This window comes from Pan troglodytes, chromosome 4 (genome assembly GCF_028858775.2).
Source record: "Pan troglodytes isolate AG18354 chromosome 4, NHGRI_mPanTro3-v2.0_pri, whole genome shotgun sequence".
In the NCBI taxonomy this organism is placed as follows: Eukaryota; Metazoa; Chordata; class Mammalia; order Primates; family Hominidae; genus Pan; species Pan troglodytes.
Window position 1 is genome coordinate 144,777,110 of NC_072402.2, and position 24,163 is coordinate 144,801,272.

At 38.9% G+C, this 24,163-nt stretch overlaps 1 protein-coding gene across 16 annotated transcripts in view; it reads right to left on the reverse strand.

Moving 5' to 3' along the window:
- PPP2R2B (protein phosphatase 2 regulatory subunit Bbeta) overlaps window positions 1–24,163 on the reverse strand; it is a 495,140-nt gene that overhangs the window by 464,433 nt on the left and 6,544 nt on the right. For 2 of the 16 annotated variants that reach the window (XM_001159546.8, XM_001159725.7), the window contains exon 1: window positions 1,978–2,274. The exons of 13 other annotated variants lie outside the window; for them this stretch is intronic. In XM_001159546.8, the coding sequence (XP_001159546.1) occupies window positions 1,978–2,056 (79 nt within the window). In that variant the 5' untranslated portion in view covers window positions 2,057–2,274. Of the gene's footprint in view, window positions 1–1,977; window positions 2,275–24,163 lie in introns of those variants that run through there. One more of the 16 variants, XM_054684658.2, reaches the window with a different exon arrangement.

The window sequence follows — 24,163 nt, forward strand, 5'->3', positions numbered from 1 at the left end:
TGAAAAATAAAGCAAACTTCAATATCTAAGAAAACACGTGGGGCATGGGACTCAAAAACAGATGGCACCTATCATGTGCGGAGCATTACAAAGAACTTTATTCAGTGGTAACAGTTCATCTCAACATCCTTGTTATAGATAAAACTGGGCATAGAGCAATTAAGTGACCTGGCACTGCTTTCTTGGTACCTTGGTACATAACTCATGTCTTTTCCACTATGTCCCAGAGCCTCCTCCACGATGTTAATGTTTGGCAAATGCCATTTTCCTTACCCATTGTCTTTATTAGGTTTACAACAAATTTAAATACATGCCTTTCCACCCTCCCACCCTGAAATCTGGTGATAGTGGGTGAAGCAGAAATTGTTTTGACATAAGCAAAATGAGGTTTCCATTTTAATGAAATAAATCAGTGAAATTTAATTTTCACAAACAACTTTAAAAGTTCTTGTTGTAGCAGGTTTTTTTCTATATGATATAGAATGTTTCGTTTAATTAATACACAAGACAGCAACTGAGTAGACCAAGTGTTTAAATTTTCAAAGTCTAAGCAGGCAGGAGAGGACAGGAGGACCAATCAGAAATACAAAAGTCATCGAGGCAGTTTCTCTACGGCTTTAGATCTTTAGTATTTGAAAAGTTCTCCTGGAGATTTTAGTCCATGCCATTCTTTCATTCCTCTCCTCCCCTCACTATGGATAAGGACTTACTAAGTTTTTCTCCACGAGGAAGAAAAGATTTCTCAGTGGACCATTTCCTTTTGCCACCAATAAATTTTTAAAGGGAAATGTCCAACTGTAAAAAAAAAGTCTATGATATCAATGTCTATGAAAAATACCACCCTCAGTCTCAATTCAAGGGTGATCCCAAATGTCTACTCCCTTCCCTGAAGGTACGGATAAAAAATTACCTTATGATATAATACAAGCTTCCTTCATTATAAACACACAGCCCCCAATCTCAGGATTCTACCTGGAGGATGAAAACAAGAGTGGGTTTTCAGAACAGGCTGGTCGCCAGCTCAGTTCCAAGAGAGTGTGGCTAGACATGAGTTGGAGTCACAACACCTCAGCATCCTCAACCCTTTTCAATCAAATACCACTAGTAGGACAATCCTCAAGCCTTAAAAATGTCCAGCCAGTTGCTTTTCTTGAAATTGTTCTTTTTCTAGGATATGTCAGATCTAAAACACAGGCACATCACATATAGAAGGTATACAACCAGCTTCTGACTATAGAAATGTGGAATTCTGCAGTGCTTAGCTGAAAGGGAATTGCCAGAATGTTTACAAGGCAAACATACACGTATGCATAGCATGCTAGGTTAGAAGGCAGCAGAGAAGGTCCCCAGAAAAAAACAGGAAATGGGGAGGGTGTAGAAGGCTCAGCCTACCCTCTCTTTAAAGCATTAACTTAGGACCCCCAGAAACCACATTTCATGTAAGTGCTGAAAGTCAGCTGTGTTCTTACTGCTCTGTAACCCAAGTACAGACTCCAAGTGAACCAATCCAACAATCAACACTCCACAGTGATGTACTAAGCTAATTCTATTTTGCTAATTGCTTTCTTGGGTATGCACCAAGTTATCAAACAGACAGTGACAAAACAGAGAGCTCGGACAGATGTATGTGGCAGCACCTACTGATTTTTGTTTTCTTGACACTGGTTCCAATGACTTGTTTGCATGTTAAATGAAACAAGGAAAATTGGCAAAATATTTCTGAGTTATTTTCTAATTAGCTGTGTCAGCTTTGAGATTACCTTTGCAACATTATTCTGTTCTTCAGAAAACACTTCCCTTTCCTTGTACAAGACAGACTGATTTCAGAAGCAGATCTAAGTCTGTTGGATACAAGCTTTTGCCAGGAATGACAGTCACCTAGTAGCTACAGAAAGCAGCATCAGCAGAACCCGTGGGAAGTCAGACACCAGCCCACTTTTCCCACCCACCCAGACACTCTCCCTCTCTGGTCTGTACCTTCTGTGTGGCAGCTGGAAGAAAGGATGGTGTTCGGAGGTCTGAAGATGTAAGGCAGGTAACGAGAGAAGCATTTCATCTTCCAAATAAAAAATAAAAATCTAAATAAAAAAACAGTCTCCTGAATCCATAAGGATTCTCTCGGCCTTTTAAGCTGGCTACATCACCAATATGTTTATGTAGGTTCTTTCCCAGATTTGCAAAGCTGGGGTGCCCGAGGAATAACTGGAGATGGGTCCCATTTTGCCATCAGCGCCAGGAAGCACTGCCTTACATTTCTGCATGCAGCTCAAACTCAGAAGCCCCCAAGCAAGCCGGGATATAGCCTCTTCATTGGCTGAAGCTCCTCTGAGCAGGATTTGCTGAGTAAGTCAGTCCTGCCTGTAAACACACGCTGAAATGCTCTGCCTGAAACCTCTACCTTTTCCCGTGTGGTGAGTTTCTCTTTTCGCAAGAGAAATCCAGCAGGATATGGGAGTAGTGAGGATAAGTGACCATCTCTTATTTAGCTGAAAGATCAGATGAAACAAAGACAGCATAGTGTTCCGCCCTGGAGAGAGATGGCTGTTAAAAGGAGCCACCCGTAATGCCATGGATCTCAGGAATATTAAAGTACAGTGCAATGAAATGGGTCTCTGTCCTTGCTTAATCTAGATTTAGTTCTATTTTTTAAAATACTAAAGCCCAAACAATAGGACCATTTATCATTTAGGTGAAGCCAAAAGCTGGATTGAGTAGTCGGTGACAGAGGGCTAACACAGATAGATTCTGTGCTCCACTACTGCCTCTTTCTTCCCCTGCCAGCCTTAACAGTGAAGCAATAACTTAGTTCTGAGTTATTCACTCTCCAAATAGAAAGCCACAACGCAAGAATAGAGACTAAACCCAAAGGAACTGACCCTTCATCAATCTGTGAACCCTGATGGCATTAAAAAACATGGAAAAACTAAGTTGATACAAGGATTACACAACTTTACCAAAACTCTCACTGAGATTTCAAATGAGAGAGAGAGAGAAAAAGAGAGACAGAGGCAGAGACAGAGACAGATAGACTGATATTATTTAAGGACATGACCAACCACAAGATATAAGTAATTTGGGATGGGGAATTGGTTTGGTTTTGGCCCATGAAATAATAATGACTTTGGAAACCTTATCACTGGAAGGCAAGAAAGCACAGGGCTTCAGTTTGGGGTTTATAAGTTCTGTCAAAGACACTATTGTATATAATGAAGAGAAAGAGTCAAATGTCCTTCATGCTGCATTCAGAGGCACAAGGAAATGATTTAAATGTCCATAAAAGAAAACCAACATTTCCCTGAGAAAGATTTTTAAAAATAAAATAAAAGTGTGCCTTGAAAATCTGATGGAATAATTTTTAAGCCTTTATGGGCTCTCTTCCTTACAAAAATATTTAACTTGGCATTGGAGAAATGTGCTGGTCTCCCCAGGAGGGAAAAACAAAGTCATTAGAGTGCCAGGACAGACCATGGTCATGTCAATCCATTCCCCCACCAGTATGCCACCTCTCTGGCCCTTGGACTACTATGGCATGGTGACAAACTGCTGGCAGTGTCGGGCCATTTAGTTCTGCAATAATCATATAACCTCCTTAGACCCAGGGACTTGGCAAGGGAGGGCCATCCTAAGTAAGGTGCTGTTTAAACAGTGCCTAAGTGGTCTGGTTTGTTTTTGTGGGTAATTTCAAACTAGTGACAGAAGACTATATGCAGGAGTGTCTCCCTAAGAGATACTTCATATCTAACCTCTGGCCAGCAGTGAGGGAGTGGAAGGAGTGTGGGCTTTGGGTTCAACCTGACCCTGACAGTTTGTATCCCAGTGCATTCACTTAATGGCCAGGTAGAAATGAACAAATTTTAACACTGCAAACCTCAGTTTCTCCTTCTATAAAATGGGAACAATAACAAGGTTTTCCTCATGTATTCTTGAAAGAAGTGAGACAATAAGCATAGAGATCTGGCACATTGCAGGCACGTGATAAACTACCAATGTTGCTGCTGTTAGCCTTCTCTGAGCTTCTATGCCATACACCAACCTAAGAGTAGCTGAAGAGGGGATGTGCTTAAGAGGAGTGAGGCTGCAGTTAGACAGCCAGGGTTTAATCCTGCCTTTGACATTGACTTGCTGTGTGATCTTGGGCAACTTACTTAACATATTTTAGCCTCATTACAGGCCTAACAAGGATAATAATAGAGTCTTAAACGACACTGTTGAGGATACGATAGGATAGTTCATATAAAGGGCTTAGCTCAGTGTCTAGCACATTGTAAGTGCTTCCTAATTTTAATTACTATTGTCTATAACAGTAGTATCAGCCCTTAATTACAGCATATTACTTTATTTACTTACCTATCTTATCTAAATAATGAAAGTACAAACTCTTGAGGGGGAGATCAACGTCTAATTCATCTTTATATCCCTACTGCCTCACCTAGTGCCCGCACAAAGTAGATAGTAAATATTAGGTGAGTAAGTGAATCGATGAATGGATAAATCAATATATACGGGTAAAGCTTCTGGAAGATATTTTATACTTTTTATGTGGGCGTGAAGGTCCTTTACAGCACAAATGAAGTGGATTTGAGCCTATCATAAAGCTGGAATAGATCATTCAAACAAAGGCATTATGGAATTTATAGATAGACATGCTTCAACTTTAATTGTGTATTTCAGTCTTAAATAAATGGTAGGCACTTAGCGAATACTTTCTAAGTCAATAGTAGGCACTCAGTAATTACTTCCTGAGTGAAAAAAATACTCACTGAGGATGCTGGCCATAGCTATCCTCAAATAACTCAATAAATACAAAACAGAACAAACAAAATGTGTCTTCTCCATTAGAAGCAAAATAAACAATGGGACTAGAACTCAAGTCCCAAATAGGCCTCTCCAAACCAGCCAATACCTCTTGACCTCGATTGAAAATATGTTTTCAATTGAAATCTAAAATGATTGATTTAGTGTAAGGCCTAGGCACCTATCTACCCACATGCAGAATGGGCAAGAGGCAGAGAGAACAAATTTGAAATTTCTTTGGACAGTGAATCTGCTGCAGGTAGTTTGCACTGCACCATTTGAACTGTTTCAGTGTGCTTCTTGTCTCTTTGATTCTCTCAGCAATCCCATTTTATAGAAGAGAAAACAGGCTGAGGGAATATAATAATTTATCCACAGGAGATCTCATATTTCCACACTGGAATCACCTGATGAGCTAATGAAGAATGCAGATTTCACAGTCCTCAAGCCAATGGATCCAGATTCCCTGGGGATAAGAAGTGATTCTTCCTTTAAAGTTTGAGAACCTCTGGAGTAAGATGTTTAATTTCATGCTCTGGCTTGACAAGTTTGGGTAACGGAAAGTTTTCCAAATACCCTTGTCCTAAATCATGTATCCAACAATTTATTGCCACCCTGACGATATATCAGGCTAAGTGATGGCAACATAGGATATGAGATACCACCCCTGCTCTAAAGAAGTGCATATTCCAGAAAAAAGAAAGACTAATGAACTGTTTTAATAAAGCCACATATGGGCTATGACAGCAGGAAGAGGATACGAAAAGATTCTTTGGGATTATAAAGCCCCAAAAAGTCAATGTTACAGATCCATGCTTTTGCATTAGGCATTATTTATAAAAAATGAAAAAAAACACCTCCTGTTAAAAGGCAATTATCTTACTGGGAGGCATAGCAAATGAAGAGTTAGCAGTCATTAACTCTGTAAGTGGCATTAGTCTCGGATATACCTAATGTCATCACAGATAAGAGCAGGGTCACCAGGAGAGGAATGGTGTCATTATAAGTAGAAGGGAGGATCTAAAGCAATGGCAGAGGTTTCTGGAGGGAGAGCCCCAGAGCAGAAAGAGGTCTCTGAAAGGGAAACCAGCAGCCTCAGAGAAAGGAAAGATAAAGGTGACCCATTTAGGTGCCATGTGAGAAGGCCCCTTGAGTGTGGCAGAGCAGAGTCCAGTGACAAGAAATTTCTCCAGATGATTTCCGCATGTCAGGTTCTGACAGTGGCAAACAAGCAATTAATTGGGAGTTTCTTGAGTGCTGTGCTCTGAACTAGGCTGCTCTAAGCTTTTCTTTAGACTGACCTCCTGGAAGAGCAGAAGCAACCATTTCTGCCCTGCGAAGTCCAGCTAGAGCCCCTGCCTTGGGGCCAATAGACTTGGAGTCTCCTAACTGCCTGTTTTCACTGGTTCCAGTCCTGTTGCCTACCTCACTGAAGCCCACGTCTTACAGAAAAGTTACCCTGATAATTCTCTCTTTGTATGTTTTTACAACCTCTTTTGGGGGAAGTTTCATCCTCACAGTTTTTCATTTTGCTATGAAAGAAACTAAATCCCAGGAAAAAAAAATTAGCTTATTTAATATTAATCAGGATGAGCCTGCCCAGGTTTTTACTTTTAAGTCAAAGCAAAGCAAATTCCTACTCATTCTTCTAATCTTAAATAAAGTGCCATATCTCCAGGGAGAGGTTTCTTGATGCCTCAGACTGGATCAAATCCCCCTCTTACAGACTCCCACATACGATGTTCCTCTTTTAAAATACTCGTTCATTATTGAGCATATTTATTGAATACTTACTTAGGCCAGGCACTGTGCATGGTGCCAGGGAATCAATAGTAAACATGACAGATAAAATACCTACTCTCAGCCAGGTGTGATGGCTCACCCGTCTAATCCTAGCATTCTGGGAGGCTGCAGTGGGCAGATCACTTGAACTCAGGAGTTTGAGACCAGCCTGGGCAATAGGGTGAATACCCACCTCTAAAAAATATACAGAAAATTATCCAGGTGTGGTGGTACCCACCCATAGTCCCTGCCACTTGGGGGGCTGAAGCAGGAGGATCACTTGAGCCTGGGAGGTTGAGGCTGCCGTGATCCACGTTCACACCACAGCACTCCAGCCTTGGTGACAAAGTAAGTGAGAGTCTGTCTTAAAAAAAAAAACAACAAAAAAACAAAACAAAACAAAAAATGAAAACCTACTCCTCTCTTCTTCGGGTATAATAACCATTCCCAACATATACAGCTCCTGAGCTGCTGTGAGGATTAAATGAGGTAATCCAATAAAGTGCTTAGAATTCTTTGATAATTGCTGTTTAGTATCTGACACCCTGGCCAGACCCTAAGTTGCAAGAAGGTAAAAATTGGACTTTTTTTATGCTGAATTCTGAGATCAAAGTTTGCTGCCTGAAGCATAAGAGGAGTTTGATAAGTACATGCTGGATTGAATTGAGCTGAATTGAGTTGAACGGAATAAAGAAAATTCTGACAATTTCCATCACACTTCCTACACCCACTAGCCAGTGTGTGAAATTCACAACTTGTTAAATTCTGACCTGAAAGAAAGAGGATCCTCTTTGTGGTTAGTTCATTTACCCATTCATTCATACAATATAATCTTTTTTAGCAGCTATTAAATGCCAGGCACTCTTCTAGGTGTTGAGGATACAGCAGTAAATAATATATTAAGGTTTAGCTCTTTGAGTTTATATTCTCAAAGAAAGAGGTAGGTAATAAACAAACATTACATCAACAAGGTTATTTTAGGTGGTGAAAAGTAGAATGAAGGAAATAAAGTGGGACATGGATTAGAGAGTGACTGCTTTGCTTGATGGTCAGGGAAGGCTTCTTGGAGGAGGTGACATTTGAGCTGAAAATGAAAGACAAATTAATGGCCAAGGAATGGGTTTGGCCCTCTCATTTACCCCACTGTAGCCTGCAATTTATCCTCACCGAGATTTCCTCTTCTAATTTAACTAACTACCTACAGATTTTAAAAATAATTTATTTAACATTTGTTTCACTGCTTTAATATAAGCTCTACAGGGACACAGGGTATGTTGTCTTTCTCACTCATTGCATCCCTTAGACCTAGCAGAGCAGTCAGGAGTGACTTGATTCATATTTCTGATTGGCAGTCTGGACTGATGATTCAGCCAGCTCTCTTGGCATGTGACTAAAGCAAGAGAGAGGTGGGCAGCTACAGATAAGACTGAAGAGGACTTTGAAGATGGGGGTTGGCTCCATTTAGAGCAGCTGCTACCATGCAGCAGGGGAAGAAAAAAAGCCCAGTGCCTCACAACAGAAGATTTTGGCTCTCATTAAAAAGAACGAAAGAAGGAAAAGCACAATAAAGCCAAGCATGTTTTGCACCAAATTTTACATAGTAACTCTCATAGTACCTAGAAAGAGTAGACAAATAAAATCTCTTAATTTATAAAGAGAAGTCAGAGCAGGTAGGCAACAGGATTTTTGTTTGTTTGTTTGTTTGTTTGTTTGTTTTTTTGTTCTGAGCCATGGAAACATGATTTGATTTTAATAGATGATGATAATACAGTCATGTGCCATAATGACATTTCAGTCAACTGTGGACTGCAAATATGAAGGTGTCCCCATAAGATTATAATACCGTATTTTTCCTGGACCTTTTCTATGTTTAGATATGTTTGGATACACAAATGCTTATCATTGTGTTACAACTGCCCACAGTACTCAGGACCATGACATTCAGGACTGTACAGCTTTGTAGCCTAGGAGCAATAGGCTGTACCATCTAGGTTTGTGTAAGTGCACTCTAGGATGTTTGCACAATGACAAAATTGCCTAATAATGCTCTTCTCAGAATGTTTCCCCATCATCAAGTGATGCATGACAGTAGTAATAAGAGCAATCACCAAATCTATGTTCATCTGAGTTCTTCATTTATCTGAGTGACTAGGTTCCAGTTACTCTGCTAAGTGCTACACCTAGAATATCTCATTGAATCCTCCTGAAAAACCTAAAATACATATCATTATTTTATCTGTTTATAGATGAGGAAGTTTACACAGAGACATTAAATAAAGTCAACTGCAAGCAAGTGGAGGAGGTAACATTCCAGTACAGGCTTTCCGCTTATTCCTTCCCTCAGGCTGTACCATGCCACCGTGCTCTCTGAGTTGCCTGGTCTGAACATTATCTCCCCTACTGTCTAGTATAGGACACGGCACCAAGACTGACACTAAGATTTTGTATCTGCTTATTTGGAACTTGTGGGTATTTGATTAGGGCTGGGCAAATTTACTTCTGACCTATTTGAAAGAAAGAGTTTGCCAATGACTACCGTAATCATGTAGAAGAAATCTAGCAAAATCCACACACCTACCTATCAATGCCTCCAGAGATCCAATATGTGTTGAAAGTTTGCTATTCCTAGGACATGGTGCCAAGGACTGTGAGATTAGATGCATGTATGGGCATAGAATGAAAAAGGGAGGGAGGGAGGGAGGGAGGGAGGGAGAAAGGGGGGAAGAAGGGAAGGGGGAAGAGAGGAAGGAGAAAAGGAAGGAAGAGAAGGGAAGGGAAGAGAAGACAAGGGAAAGGAAGGGAAGGGAAGGGAAGGGAGATAGAAAAGAAAGACTAAATTAAGTAATAAATATATAAATATTACAGAAGGGCCAAAAGAGATGCATAGTAGAAAACTCTCACACCTAAATGGAACATTGGGACAGAATCCAAGAAAACTTCCTGGAGGTGGTAGCATCTGAGATAGGCTATGAAGGAGAAGAAGAATTTGCACATGTGAAGATATAAGTGGAAAGAGCCTTCTGGTAAGAGGTTAACAGTAACAGTTTTATTAAAACAGCTCAAATTCACTCTTTCTCCTATTTGTTATAAATTAATGGAATTATAAAACATATTTTAAATATATAAAGCAGATTTCAGTTGCTGTATTTGGGCTATGCACTTATTAGCTCTCATTTGGAAATAGTGGACTTTAATATTTCTTGTCCAAGCTGGATAAAAAATGTTCCAATTATTCAGTGTATATAATGCCTCAAAGCCTTCATAAAAAGAAAGCATTCCAAAGTAAATCCAGAATGTGCTTCCTGTTCTGCAGAAAAAAACTGTCCTATCTGCCTCCTTCCCAGACATCTCTGCATTTTAATTAAATCATGAATATTATGAAAAGGAACCAATATTCTGATATGAAACAATATTTTAAAAGGATTGCTGTGACTCTGATATCTATTTTGGCCTTAGAGCCTTCCCCAGGATTAGGCAGCATATTTCTTCTTGGACAGATGAGAATGTTAGAGGATTTGAAAGGAACGCAGCACATGAATCCAGGTGGCAAGATCTTAGTTTTCTGACCTGTAGGCTAACACTTAGAGATACAGAATAGGCATTTGAGTAAGTGGGTTTAACGTCTTTTCAAGAAAACACTTTTAACCCAGTTTTCCTCTTGATTCTGAGAGGCCATAATAGTAAATCTTTTAGGAGGTAGCAGAGGAGAAAATGTTGTACCTGCTGTTCTTACAGTAAGGGGCCAGATTTGCTCATTCAGCGGGGACCTTCCCCTGGGCATGTCACACTGCTCACAGCAGCCTGCATGAGAGTTCTGTTTGGCCTGCAGAGTATTATATTTTCTAATTCAAACTTCATGCCTTTAAACAGGGTATGTACTCATCAGTTCCTCTACATCTGGATTACATCTGGAGAGATTTACACAATTACCTTCCCCTTTGCTGTTTCAGTCTATGAGCTTTGCTTTATGGCAGGGTTTCTCAACCTCAGCCCTATTGATATTTTGGACAAGGTAATTGTTGTGTGGTTGTGTGGGGGAGATGGGGCTGTTTGAGGATGTTTAGTAGTGTCACTGTGCTCTACCCAATAGAGGCCAGTAGCACACCTCCCATCCCCCAGTCAGGACAATCCAAAATGTTTTCTGACATCAGTGAATATCCCCGGGGATGCAACATTACCCTCCCACACCCTATATTGAGAATCACTGCTTTACAGCAATACGGCCTCAGAGACCTGGGCTGTGATAATGGACACATTAATTGCATATTAGGCAGCATAACGAGGGTAAATAATATTTTGATTAGAATAAAGAAGAACTAAGGTCTGTGTGTAATTCTTTATACTTTAGTTTCCTCACCTCATTCTCCCACAGGTCTAGTATACAAATCAAAACAATCTAGCATATGAAACAATATTTGTAAATGTGTTTTGAAAACTTAACTATATAAAGTTGTTGCCATTTGGTCTTACCTAGCTCTTTAGGCATCCACTGATACCGGCACATTGAAAAATAGCAGCTCTATTCCAGGATAAATCATTTAAACTGTAAGGCATTCCATAAACCAAGTACACTGACAAGGAGTTGAACTTAGCAGTAAGAAATACCAGTTTGGGCAGTAGAATGAATTTTCTTGGAGTATCCTGTCCTCTTGGTTTTTCTTGCTGATTGGAAAGCTAGTATTCTTTCATTTACTTAATCATGCATTTATTCAATATGTATTTGCTAAGCATTAGCATACGCCAGGCATGGTGCTGGGCACTAGGAATGCTTACACAACTTGTAGTTGTATATCAGCAAGTAGTTGTAGCAGATGTGTTAGATATAATCCTGTCTTCATGCAGAGTATGGACTAGTAGAGAAAACATACAAGGAGCAAGAAAATTATAATGCATTTGGTAAGTGTACGATGGAGAACATTCAGGACCTTCTACAAGGGCCACGAAGCTCAGAGTTCAGGGTTAGGAAAGGCTTACTTGGGAAAATGAAACCCAAACTGAGATTTGAATGATGAATGGGGGTTGCCAGAAAAAGAGAGAGTGAAAATATTTCTGGCAAAGGGGACAGTGTGTGTGTAGTGCTGGAGGTGAGGGGATATGGCATTAGAGGACACATGGAGCAGAGAGTACATGAGAAGAATGGTGAGTGAGACTGGGGGTATCCTAAGAAAATGAAACCTAATGAAGCTTTTTGGGAGGCAAGTGACATATGTACACACTGGAGATGCTACTCTGGATACAGTGTGAAGAATAGACTGGAGGTGGTCAAGACAATAAGGAGAGGGGGAGTTAGCCAAAGAGGCTGCTCCAATATCCAGAGAAGAGAAGATGGTGTCCAAACTAAGATAGTGGCAATGGAGTTGGAGCGAGGTTGAGGGATTGGAGATACTGACCTATTTAGAGAAAAGAGGGAAAATGACATATGACTTAGAGATAGAGTGCATGAGTATGAGTGTTGAAGGAAGTTAGGAAGGCAGAGCCAAGAATGATTCTTGGGTGTTTGGGAGGGCTTTTGGAGGAAGAAACTGGAGTTTACTACAGCCATTGCTACTATTGACAAAAATGAGAGTTTATGGGGTGCCTGCCGGGTGCGGGTCCGTGAGCTAAATGCCAACAAGCATTATCTCCTTTAAATCTTGTAACATCCCTGCGAGATAGGATGTATTATTCTCAGGACCCCCAGGCTCAGAATAACCTGATCAAGGACCCACACCTGGTAATAACAGGGTCCTGATTCGGGCTGGAATCAAACCCAACAGACTGACTCCCAAGTCAGGTTGTTAAGCCTGCTCTCTTAACTACCACATAGAACCATTATTGATTGCCTTGAATATTTACTTTCTGGGTTTAAATCATAGGTTTTCTGGTGACTAATGATAGTTTTGGAGGAACCATTCAATCATTTAAACTCTTCAAATCTCAATTTCCTCTGCCAAAATCTAGGTATTGGAATATCTCCTTCAGAGGGCCCATGGAGTGAGTAAGTTAGTGATAACATTAATAATGACAGAGCAAGCATTTATTGAATGCTGACTGTATTCCATGCTGCATTGTAAATTCTTTACATGTATTAGCTAATTTAAGCCTCACAAGAGCCCTGGATGTAGCTTTAATTATTATCCCTATGTTACAGATGAAGAAACTGAGGCACAGATACATTAAATGCCACACTCATATAGCAGATTTGCTGGAATGCAAACCTGGGTGAGACTTTCTGGAACCTGTGCTCTTCACTATGGTGTCATGCAGCCTCTGCTAAGAAGTGAGACCTTAGAAAGTGCTTGACACACCAAGAGCCTAGCACCTGGAATGTTGGATGTGCTCAGCGCTGACCATAATTTTTCTTCAATTTTAAGTTTATCAACTTTTCAATAAGTGCCAGGCATCCTATTAGATAAATAAGATAGATATGGCCCCTGTCTTAATGCCTTTCTTGGACTACTAGAAAGCCATTTCTAATCATGATTTTTTTTTTTTTTTTGGTATCATCAAGCCTCCCTTGCCCATGAGAAGTTGGGAAATGTCAGCAGTTTCTGAGGAAGGCTTTAGAGAAGACCAGGGAAGCCAGGCTTCATCAAGAGCCAAATACATGGCCTGACCCACTCTGCTGATGTGATTAGCCTGGGTGTTGGCCAAAAGACCACACCAAGGCCCTTGGTGGGCTACTGTCTTTCCTCCTTTAATATTTGTGCATTTAATCACCACCTAGGTTAAAGAAAACAGCTGATTGATAAAATAGAGGTAGAAAATGCTAACATCTGCTAGACGGTCAGGAGGTTTTTATTTTTAATTGAGAAAAAGTTGTCTACATTTACGGTGTACAACATGGTGTTTAAAAATATGTACACATTTTCGAATGGCTAAGTTAATTAACATACACATTATCTTATATACTTATTATTTACTTATAAGAACACTAAAAATCTACTCAGCAATTTTCAAGTATACAATACCTTGTTATTGACTACAGTTACCATGTTGTACAGTACATCTCTTGAATTTATTCCTCCTGTCTATCTGAAATTTTGTATCCTTTGTATCCCCAACCTCCTCTTACCCCAACCCCTAGTAATTATCACTCTACTCTCTGGTTCTATGAGCTTGACTTTTTTAGATTCCACAGATGTGAGATCATCTGGTATTTGCCTTTCTGTGCCTGTCTTGCTTCACTTAACATCATGTCCTCTAGATTCATCTGTGTTGTCACAAATGACAGGCTTTCTTTCTTTTTCCAGGCCAAGTAATATTCCCTTTGTTTTTCCACCGGAAAGGATATCAGAGAGAGACTCTAATCCCTTAATGCCACAGGGGAACCTGAGTGGTGGAAACATTAAGTGGTAATGTGGAAGAGGAAACTTCCACATAACTTCATTCTGTCTGTTTTCCTTTCTGTACCCCACCTTCTCTGTCTATAAGTGGGCAGATCTTCTAGAAAAGATCTCCCAGTTTCCTTCAAAGGAAATTCCCTCAAATTCCAACATGCTATGAATCTAAGTGTTTAATCGCACAGTTACCTATTTGTTCATTAACATCATGTGGGTAAATAATACTTGGATTAGGTGTAAGAAGTCCTAATTAATTGCTCATGTTTGTTGATGATGTAGAGACAACTAGCAGTCTGTAATTTTCTTCCACTTGCTCTGACATCATGTCTGTAGAACTGGAGCCTAGAACCCTCTACAGGTGTTTATTGCTCTTCCCAAAGATGAAATATAATCTTTGTGTGCACCCAGGTGTAAATAATCTTTTTAGTAAACACATGGATCTGATGGCCATTTTAAGCTCATTTAGAGAGAGTTTACTAAACTTAGCAAATACTAAATATTAAAAAATAATGATCTGGGTGGTAGAATGACAAGTCATTTTTATTTTCTTGTTATCTGTTTTCATTAGTATCACAGCTAACATTTACTTAGCATTCACTCTGTGTCAAGCGCCGTGCTTTGTGTAGATTATTTTATTTCATCCTCCTGACAAGCCTATGAAGGAGAAACTACTACTTTCCCATTTTACAGAGGAGTAAAGTGAAGCTAAATCAAATCAAAATAAAGTTATGCAGTCTATTCAAAGTGACACAGAAAGTCGTTTCATTGGGATTCAAACCCAGGCCATCTGTTCATAGGTCATTCTCTTAACTATGGTAAAGTCTTTCTAATGCCCTCAAGTTTCTGTTAGAAACACAAAAAGTATTACTTTATGTAAAAAAAAATGCAAGTTTTTAAACAGTAATATCTGAGTTGTTTTTAAAATAAAGTTTGTTATTTATTTTTTTCTGTTTTAGTTTCATGAATTTGGTTTAAACTGCTATTAAATAGCAATATTTTTAAAAGACATCTTCGGCATGCTGTAAGATACTTTTTAGAAAAATATTCTCTCTCAGGCACACCTGATGAGAAGCTGCGCTTTACATGAATCATTGACTGAAGAAAGAAAAGGAATATACATTCTGAACCATGTGTGAATAATAAGCTGTAAAAAATTGCCATCAGTTTTCCTTGGAAAATAGGCACTTAATATCAATATTTGGAAATCATTACTGCTTGAATATCATTGGTATAGACCTGTCAACATAAAATTACCTGGTATATTTGATTAATGGTGTAGAGTGAGAAGCACACATGGACAAACGACTGTGCCATAATTTTGGGAAAGGTTGCTTTAAATCGTAATCAGAAAAATCACTCATGAAACAATAGATGATAATGACCCTTAAGAAACAGCTAATACAATTATGGAAATATCATCCACAGTAAAAAATAAAATGAAAAAACAATAGATCTTATGTTCCCTAAACTATAAGCTGAAAGGACATGGTCAGGTCTAAAGGCTGCCAAATTTAAGTGATCTCAACAATGCCTTGAAAATTGCTTTTGGGCACTGAACAAAACTGTAACATTTACAAATTCCAGTGGCGATCCTGGGCAAAGATAGCACAGTGAACTTCAGACCACAGACAGCATTTTACTATGAGAGGTGAGGTATGAAGAGCTCTACGTCGGAAGCGAAAACAAAACAAAAAGAGTTGAGTTTAGAGGTGAGGTTTAATTTTCACAATACAAGTATAAGGAAGATTATGTTACTGAAAATTCTCCACTGAGGTGAAATGCCCTAGGATTTAGGTCCTAAAACATCAGAGTACTTCCATCCTTAGACTCCTGAAAGCTTCCCATTGTACCCAGAATAAAACACAATTATTTACCATGGCTTGCAAGCTCACACCTGAACCTGCCTCTGCTTCCCTCCACAACTTCAACATAAACTCTTCCCTTACTGACCAATCCAGGCATCCTGGCCTTCCTTCTGGCCATGCCTGGATTGCTTCTGTCCAGGGCCTTCACACTTGTTGTCTCCTGTGTCTAAACACTGTTCCCATGGATTTTTTTGAACATGGTTTCTACTCATTATATGGGTCTTAGCTTAAATGTCACCTCTTCAGAAAAGCCTTCACAGAAAAGCCATCTAATAATGTAGCATTCCCCATTCCCTCATTTAGCCACTCCCACATGAACACATTTTATACTCTTTTTTTTTTTTTTTTTTTTTGAGATGGAGTCTTGCTCTGTCTCCCAGGCTGGAGTGCAGTGACACAATCTTGGCTCACTGCAACCTCCGCCTACCGGGTTCAAGCAATTCTCTTGCCTCAGCCTCCTGAGTAGCTGGGATTACAGACGCCTGCCACCACACCTGGCTAATTTTTGTATTTTTAGTAGAGACGGAGTTTCACCATGTTAGTCAGGCTGGTCTCAAACTCCTGACCTCGTGATCTGCCTGCCTCAGCCTCCCAAAGTGCTGGGATTACAGGTGTGAGCCACCACACCAGGCCCATTTTATATTCTTTATAGCATATGTCATCATCAGAAAATGTCTTGTGTTTTTGTAAGCTTGCATTTTCCATTGTCCACCTCTGCACTAGAATGTGAGCTCCATTAATACCACAGACCGTGGCTATTTTGAGGGCTTCTGTGTTTTCAACACCTACGGCCCATATATATTTACTGAATAAATGGATGAATAAAATTCAATATTCTTACCTGCAACCAAATTGGTATAAAGTTATTTATACACTCTTTTTTAAAGCTCTATATGATAGACTAAAAATAAATATACTAAGAAAAAGGCATAATCCTTACTTGAAACCCTGAGCAAAAAACCAGGAACCACCCCACAATGTCCATGTGCTTAATTATTTATTCTTGGCTTTTAAATTCCATTAACTAATAGCATAGGCAGTAAGTAGGATGATGCTGAGCCTGCTTAATGAGCAACAGTTACAAAAAGGCAAATGCTCTTCTCACACACCCTGGGCCCCAGCTTCAAGACAAGTCCGTCTAGAGAAGCTTGGTGTCTGGATTTGCCTGAGCCAAATGTTTTACCAAGAACAAGGCCAATGACCCACCACCCTTGGCACAGTGGTAGCAATAGAACTGGTTAAGCCTTATCTGTCTTTTTTTTCCTGTAGCTGATACTATTGTCGGACTACCTTGAATCACATCCTCATTCCTTGCTGCAAAGCCGAGATTTTGTTGTGGCATCCCCCACTCAGGCATGATGATCCTATACCAAACTCAGATGCAAGCCTATTTGTATAAAGCTAGTTAGGCTAATCCCATTCTCCTTGCCAATGGATGGTTTAGAAGTGGGCATCTGCTGTGAAGTGGAGATTGCAGTCGGCCCAGATTACGCCACTGCACTCCAGCCTGGCGACAGAGCGAGACTCCGTCTTGAAAAAAATAAAATGAAGTGGGCATCTGACTTAGACTGTGGCAAAGGGGACATCAAAAGAAATTTTCTAGGGATATCTGATGGAAAAGTTTCCTTTATTAAAAAAAAATCAGAATGTCCTTTCGCTTGACATTGTTGGTTTATGTGAGTATGACGCCCAGAATTGTAGCAGTTGTCTTGGGACCAAGCTGACATTCCAAGGACAGCAAGGCAGGGAGGTGGAGAGGATCTAAGTCCTCTATGCTGTGCTTCACCTAGGGAATTTATCAGCTCTGGGGGCTCCCTGCCTCATGACTTATTATGTGAAAAACTGGATTATTGCAATAACCTTTCAACTGATTCCTGCTTCTGACAGTGGTCCCTTAATTGAGCTGCTGCTAGAAAGAGCGTTTTTCAACTAGTGGCTCTCTATTTCATTCAGGCAGGAGTCCAGCTATTTATAATGGTTTATAAGGTCCCCATCTTGCATCTGTCTGCCATCATCTGTCTCCATCTTTCACAACTTCCTCCTTTGCCTACTCAACTTCAGACACACTGGCCACAAGTCCAGTCCTTAAACATACCAGATAAGCTCTTGCCTCAGGGCAATTGTACTGGCTGTTCCCTCTATCTGGAACTCTCCTCCCCAGATATTCACATGACAATATTTTTTTTTTTTTGCCTTCTTCAAATCGTTGCTCAAATGTCATCTTTTGCATGAAGTCTTGACCATCCTATTTAAAAGAGAACACCATATCCCTGAACCCCATATTGGTTTATTTTCTTACATTTATAGCCTCATATTTTATATTCCACTTGTTTATTACATCTATTGTCTAGCCCCTCCACTATTGAATTTCCAGTGCCTAGAATGCCAAACACATAGTAGGTGCTCAGTAGATATTTGCAGAAGAGATCATTCTTTTACTGTTCCAGATATTTTGATAGCAGTTTTCTGTTGGAGCTGAAAGCATCTTGAAAACATGATGGATTTCCCTTGAGTTGCCTTGGTGTCCTATGCCCTGCATTTTCAAGACAGTCAACCATGTCTTAAACTCACAGTCAGTGCATCCAGGGGAAGATAAGCAGTAAAAAAATTTCTGGTGTAGGATTCAAAAATTTGCGTTCTGGTCTCTATAAGACATTGGGCAATTTAAAACTTATCTCTAGCTGCCTTAATCTCCTCATATCTATGAAGAAAATTAGGTCTACTATCTATAATATCTATACTAACTTTTTGTCTGCAATGTGGGATTATAAGACTGATTCTAGTTATCTCCTATGGGTTATAAGACATATATGACCCATATATGTTAAAAGTAGAAAAGTCCTGTGTATCTGTAATGAATTGTTTTGAATGAACTTTTTTATTCTCTAAAAATATCCATTATTGTTGTATTAGTGGTAATATTGATGTTTTTTGGTTAGTTGACATTTATTAGTTACTGAAGGCTATTTTCAGTCAATAAATATTTATTAAGCCCCTGCTTGGTGTCAGGTTACTTTCCAAAATTACTCAATCACAGTAGTTGAGAATACCAACTCTGAGGTCAGACTGGTGTGTAAATGGATATGTTGTTAAACTTTCTGAGTCTCAATTTCCTCCACTGTAAAATGGGCTTAAGCTGGCACCTGCCTCATATCTTAGTGTTGCAGCAAAGGTGGAATGAGATAACATGTTGAAAGCAATTATTAAGGAGTCTGATCTCGTAAAGCCTGATTAAATGGAATTATCATTATTATTACTCTATCCTGACCAGGTATTGTGCAGCACTTTCAAAGATCTTATTAACATATCCTTTCATCCTCCCAAGTTGGCAATCACCCAGGGAACCTGAGCAAATAGCACAAGAGAATAATTGAACCATGAATAAAATGTGGGTCTGTGTACCCAAAAGTCCTAGCTAATTCCTGTTTCTACTTTAGGTCTCAGATTGGCTTCCAATCTAGCCAGTCTTACTCTAGCAAGCCTTCCCTGCTCTGTTCCCAGTGTGGGTTGGGTGACTTACTCTTTTTCTAGCACTTTCCACAGTCACATTGGATTGTCATTAAAAACCATGTGGTGATGTCCTCAGGAAAGTGTACAGTGCTTAATGGAGGGGAGCAACACGGTTTTGTCGATGACTGGCCTCATCGTCCAGCCCAGTGCCTGGCACATACTAGGTGCTCCATAAATATTTGTTAATTAAACACATTTAAAGTGATTGGCATTAGGGAAAGGGTGAAATAAATAGCCATGGAGTTTCTTTCTCCTTCTTGGCTAGGAAATATTTAATTACCTAATACTTACAAAGAGAACAGGATGTTTGCCTTCAGTGTTATGCAAAGAACCTGCTTCCCTTCCTCCAGAGCTCACTTCTCACCAACTCACCCGCAGAGTACAGCAAGCCTCCTCATATCAAGACATTCTCCATCACAGCTGAGAAAAAATGCTTTCATCTTGCACAACTTGTTCATAATCACTCCAATTTTTCTTCTGGCAGATTGGAGCGCCATGCAAAGTGAAGTTGCATAGGAAATCCTCCTGTAGCCTACCAGGTGCAGAGAAGAGATCTCCACTTCTTTTTCACACACAGAGGGAAGGTTTTCACTCCCTTCAGTGCCCGAGGCAGAGAACTTGGCTGCACCGTATCTCACATTTATTGGCATTCTGGTTTCCTTTAAATGCACTCAAAACACCTTCAGATTTTCTATCTTCTCTGCTCTTAGAATTGCCCTCTGATGTAAGGAAAGAAAGAATAGAATTTCTCAATGTGTCTCTTGGATCAAACTATTAGAATTATTTGGGACGGGCGGGGCGTGGTGGCTCCCGCCTGTAATAGCACTTTGGGAGGCCGAGGCAGGCAGATCACAAGGTCAAGAGTTTGAGACCAGCTGGGCCAATATGGTGAAACCCCATCTGTACTAAAAATACAAAAAGTAGCCAAGGGTGGTGGCAGGCACCTGTAATCCCAGCTACTTAGGAGGCTGAGGCAGGAGAACTGCTTGAACCTGGGAGATGGAGGTTGCAGTGAGCCAAGATCGTGCCACTGCACTCCAGCCAAGGCGACATAGTGAGGCTCTGTCTCAAAAAAAAAAAAAAAAAAAAAAGAATTATTTGGGATGCTTGTGAAATACACAGGTCCTTTGACTCCATCCCAGACCTAGTGAATCAGAATCTCTAGAGGTAGAATCTAGTAATATACATTTTAACACCATTCCCAGGGGATTCATATGCACAATAAGGTTGGAAAATCATTCAGTATCCTGCCTAAGGTCACTAAGTGGGTAACTGAACCAAGTTTAAAGTGAGAGATTATCTGATTTCAAATTGGTGCCTAATTAAAAATCCTCTTGAGTTGTTGATTTAGAAAGCTTCTGTCCAAAAAGACAGGATTCCTTCTCCCTGAAATGGGAATTCTCAGTGCCAGCCCTTCACCCTGTATTCAGGAGTGGGAAGAGCAAGGCAAGTAGGGCTCCATTTTCTATCATTTAGGCTAAGATCTGTGGGGTGAAGTTACAATTATTGTAACTAAACATCTAAACATCTAAGAAAGCGTATTTGTCAATCACTGACTTCTTTCTATAAAATGAGGTGAAGGCTACAAGTCTTTTTACTGCTTTGAGACAACCCAGTTGGTTTTTATTTATTTATTTATTTTTCTGGTGACAGCAAAGAGTCACAATCACTGAAGGGAAGCTGAAAAATCATTCTTATAATCTCGAATTTCTTAAACATCCATGCAAAACGAAACATTATTGCAAATGTTATAGTTAGAGGATTCCTCTTTGCAAGGAAGTCACAGTTGTTGGCTTTTACTTTAGGGTATATGAAATACACCTCACATCGACAGTCAAATTGATGTTTTTCTCTCATTAGAAAGCAGAATCGATAGAGTGCCGCATCCTTCCCTCTACATGAGTGATCTTTTCAGAGGGAGGGAAGGAAAAAATGTGATGCCCATGTAGCAAAACAGAATAAATGCCACAATTATTTCCCATGAATAAGATGAAGTGACCTATGTTGACAGACATCAAAGAACTGCAGAGTGAGGAACAAACAAAGCACCCTAGAATTGCAGTATCGGAAAGAAAATGGTTATATGCTGTAGCTGGGATAAAAACAGAAACTGCACCAGATAATTCTTTTTCCCTTGTACAAAATCAGACACCAAGTCTCAAGAAGTTGTCTGATATCGAGTGGGCAATTTTTACCATACAAAGTACTTCTAATGAGGAAATAATGTAAAATTTCATGCAATGAAATCATATGTTATATGAAATATGCCTGCTAAGCAAATCAAATACAAGCATTGCACATGGTAAATCAGAACCTTTAAATGTGTAAGTGTCTTGCAATAACTCAACTAAGTCAAGAATGTTTAGATGGCATCCTAACCACCAGCATAACAGTGTAAGTTTAGGTCATCAACAAATTGTTTGTTGACTGCATGTCCACATGATCTGCATAAGTTATGTGATCTCATTCAGTTCAATGGTGCCAAATACCATCTGCAGGCTGAGGCCTCCCCAGGTTCTATCTCTATCTCTGAGATTGTCTCTCTAAGACATATATATGACTCATATATATACATACAACTTCCTTCTTGATGTTTATACCTTTGTACCTCATAGCTACTTCATATTAATTGTGTTCAAAATGAAGCTCATGATTTTTCTCCCGAAATAGCTTTCTTTTTCAGGTTTCCCAGTGTTAGTAACGGTGTCCACCAACCACCCAATTGTTCAAAGCTAAAACCTGAAAACTATCTTAATTCCTTAGTTTACTTCTCCCCTAAAATCCAGCCTATTGCCTCCAAAACATGCCTGGAGCCTGTTATCTCTTCATCTGCACCTTCTCCACTCTAATAAAGCCACATTATCTCTCATCAGACTTCCTATAAAGCCCAAGGAATACTATTTTTGAGAATGTGTCCCAGGGATATAATCACAGTAGCTAATCATGATTAGTGAATAATGGCTATGTGTTATGTTGTTTAAAATATATATCTAATTATATTATCATAAGAATTCTTCAATAGCTTTATTATCCCAATTTTACATATCAGGAAATAGAATCATGAAAAATTTGAGGTAACTTACTCCATGCCCATAAGTAGTGAAGCTAAATTTGAACCAGGTATTTTTAACTGTGCAACATATGCTCTTAATCACTATATCACACTGCGTTTCCTGGATAAATGTAAAGATTTTACTATTAGGTGTTCATAATAATGTTATAAATATTGAAAATCTAGGTAAATAAACTAGGGTATATGTACCTCTTATTGTATGAAAGATGATCCTATATATTGTTACATAAAAACATCAATTTACAAAATAGTATTTCCATTATGACTCCATTTTGGTAAAAAAAAATTGATATTGTCTGGTGTAAACTAACCAATTCCTTGCACAGTATTTGACACACAGTACTTGTTTCTTGAGTGAATCAATTAATGACCATATATGCATAATCAAGAAGTTAGAAAATATAAACTTTTAACAGTGCTGATCTGTGGGTTGTAGGTTTATGAATGACATTTATTTTCTGATTTTTATTGGTTAAATTTAAACTTTTCTACACTGAGAATATATTGTTTAAGTAATCAGAAAAATAAAAGAATAAACGTTATGTTTTTAAAAATTATTTAAGGTTTGTCTTAAAATGGTTTCTTCCCACAAGTCTATTTTGCTCCACCAAATTTTGTGTGATATTCCTACCTCTTTGGTAGTCCGAGCATTGTAGTCTTTAGCCTAAGCACTTTTATCTGTAGCTCATTTTACCTTGTGTTCTATTTGATGTGATGCTTTACTCTTCTGGGCCATGCTCTGTCTCCTCTTCAGTGGTGCATTTCTTGAGAGCTTGGACTATATTTGATTTATCTTTACAACCCTCTCACTTTCTGAGACAGTACCCTGGATATAGTAAGCACTCACTAAATGCTTATTGTTGAACTCACAGTATCATTCATTTAAAGTCCTATAGAATAATTTGACATGTGAAAAACTTCTAGTCTACTACTTGATACCCAAGATGCACATAAGTATCTTGCACCAAGATGCAATTTGAACATCTTATAACAATCTATTGGTAATGGCCTGATATATATATAATACATATATATTACATACATATGTATTATATATTACATATATTATTATATATAATATGTAATATTGTATATTATATATGTATTATATGTATAATATTGTATATTGTATATTATATATGTATAATATTGTATATTATATATTATATATGTATAATATTGTATATTATATATGTATAATATTGTATATTGTATATTATATATGTATAATATTGTATATTGTATATTATATATGTACAATATACACATATGTATGCATAAATATAATATATACATATATGTTATACATATATGTATGTGTGTATACACACACACACACACAGACACACACACACACACACACACACACACCCCTAGCCCTTATAGCCATAATGGGTAACTATACGATTATCCCCATTCCACACATGAGGAAAACTGAAGCATGGAGACATTAACTTGCCAAGGTAACTGGCTAGTAAGTGATAGAACTGAAATAGAAAAAGCCATTAATAGGAATAAGTAACATGGAAGGGAAAGCTGAATAATTTTTATTGACTTTGATCGTATAGAAAATTAGGGTAGATTATGCCAATTAAACCCCTTTACTTTCCTTTCAACCAGATTTTTAACTAGTAGCAAGTGAAAGTCATTTATTAATTCACTCAACAAATACTCAACTTCCACTGAGGCAGTGTTAGTGGAGGTTAAATGACATCTAAGATATGTTGGCCAGGGAACCTCCATGCCAGTGGCTGTGTGTTTGTGACCAACCTAATTCTTCTTTTTAAACAGTTTCTGCCTTTATTTACTATTTTAAA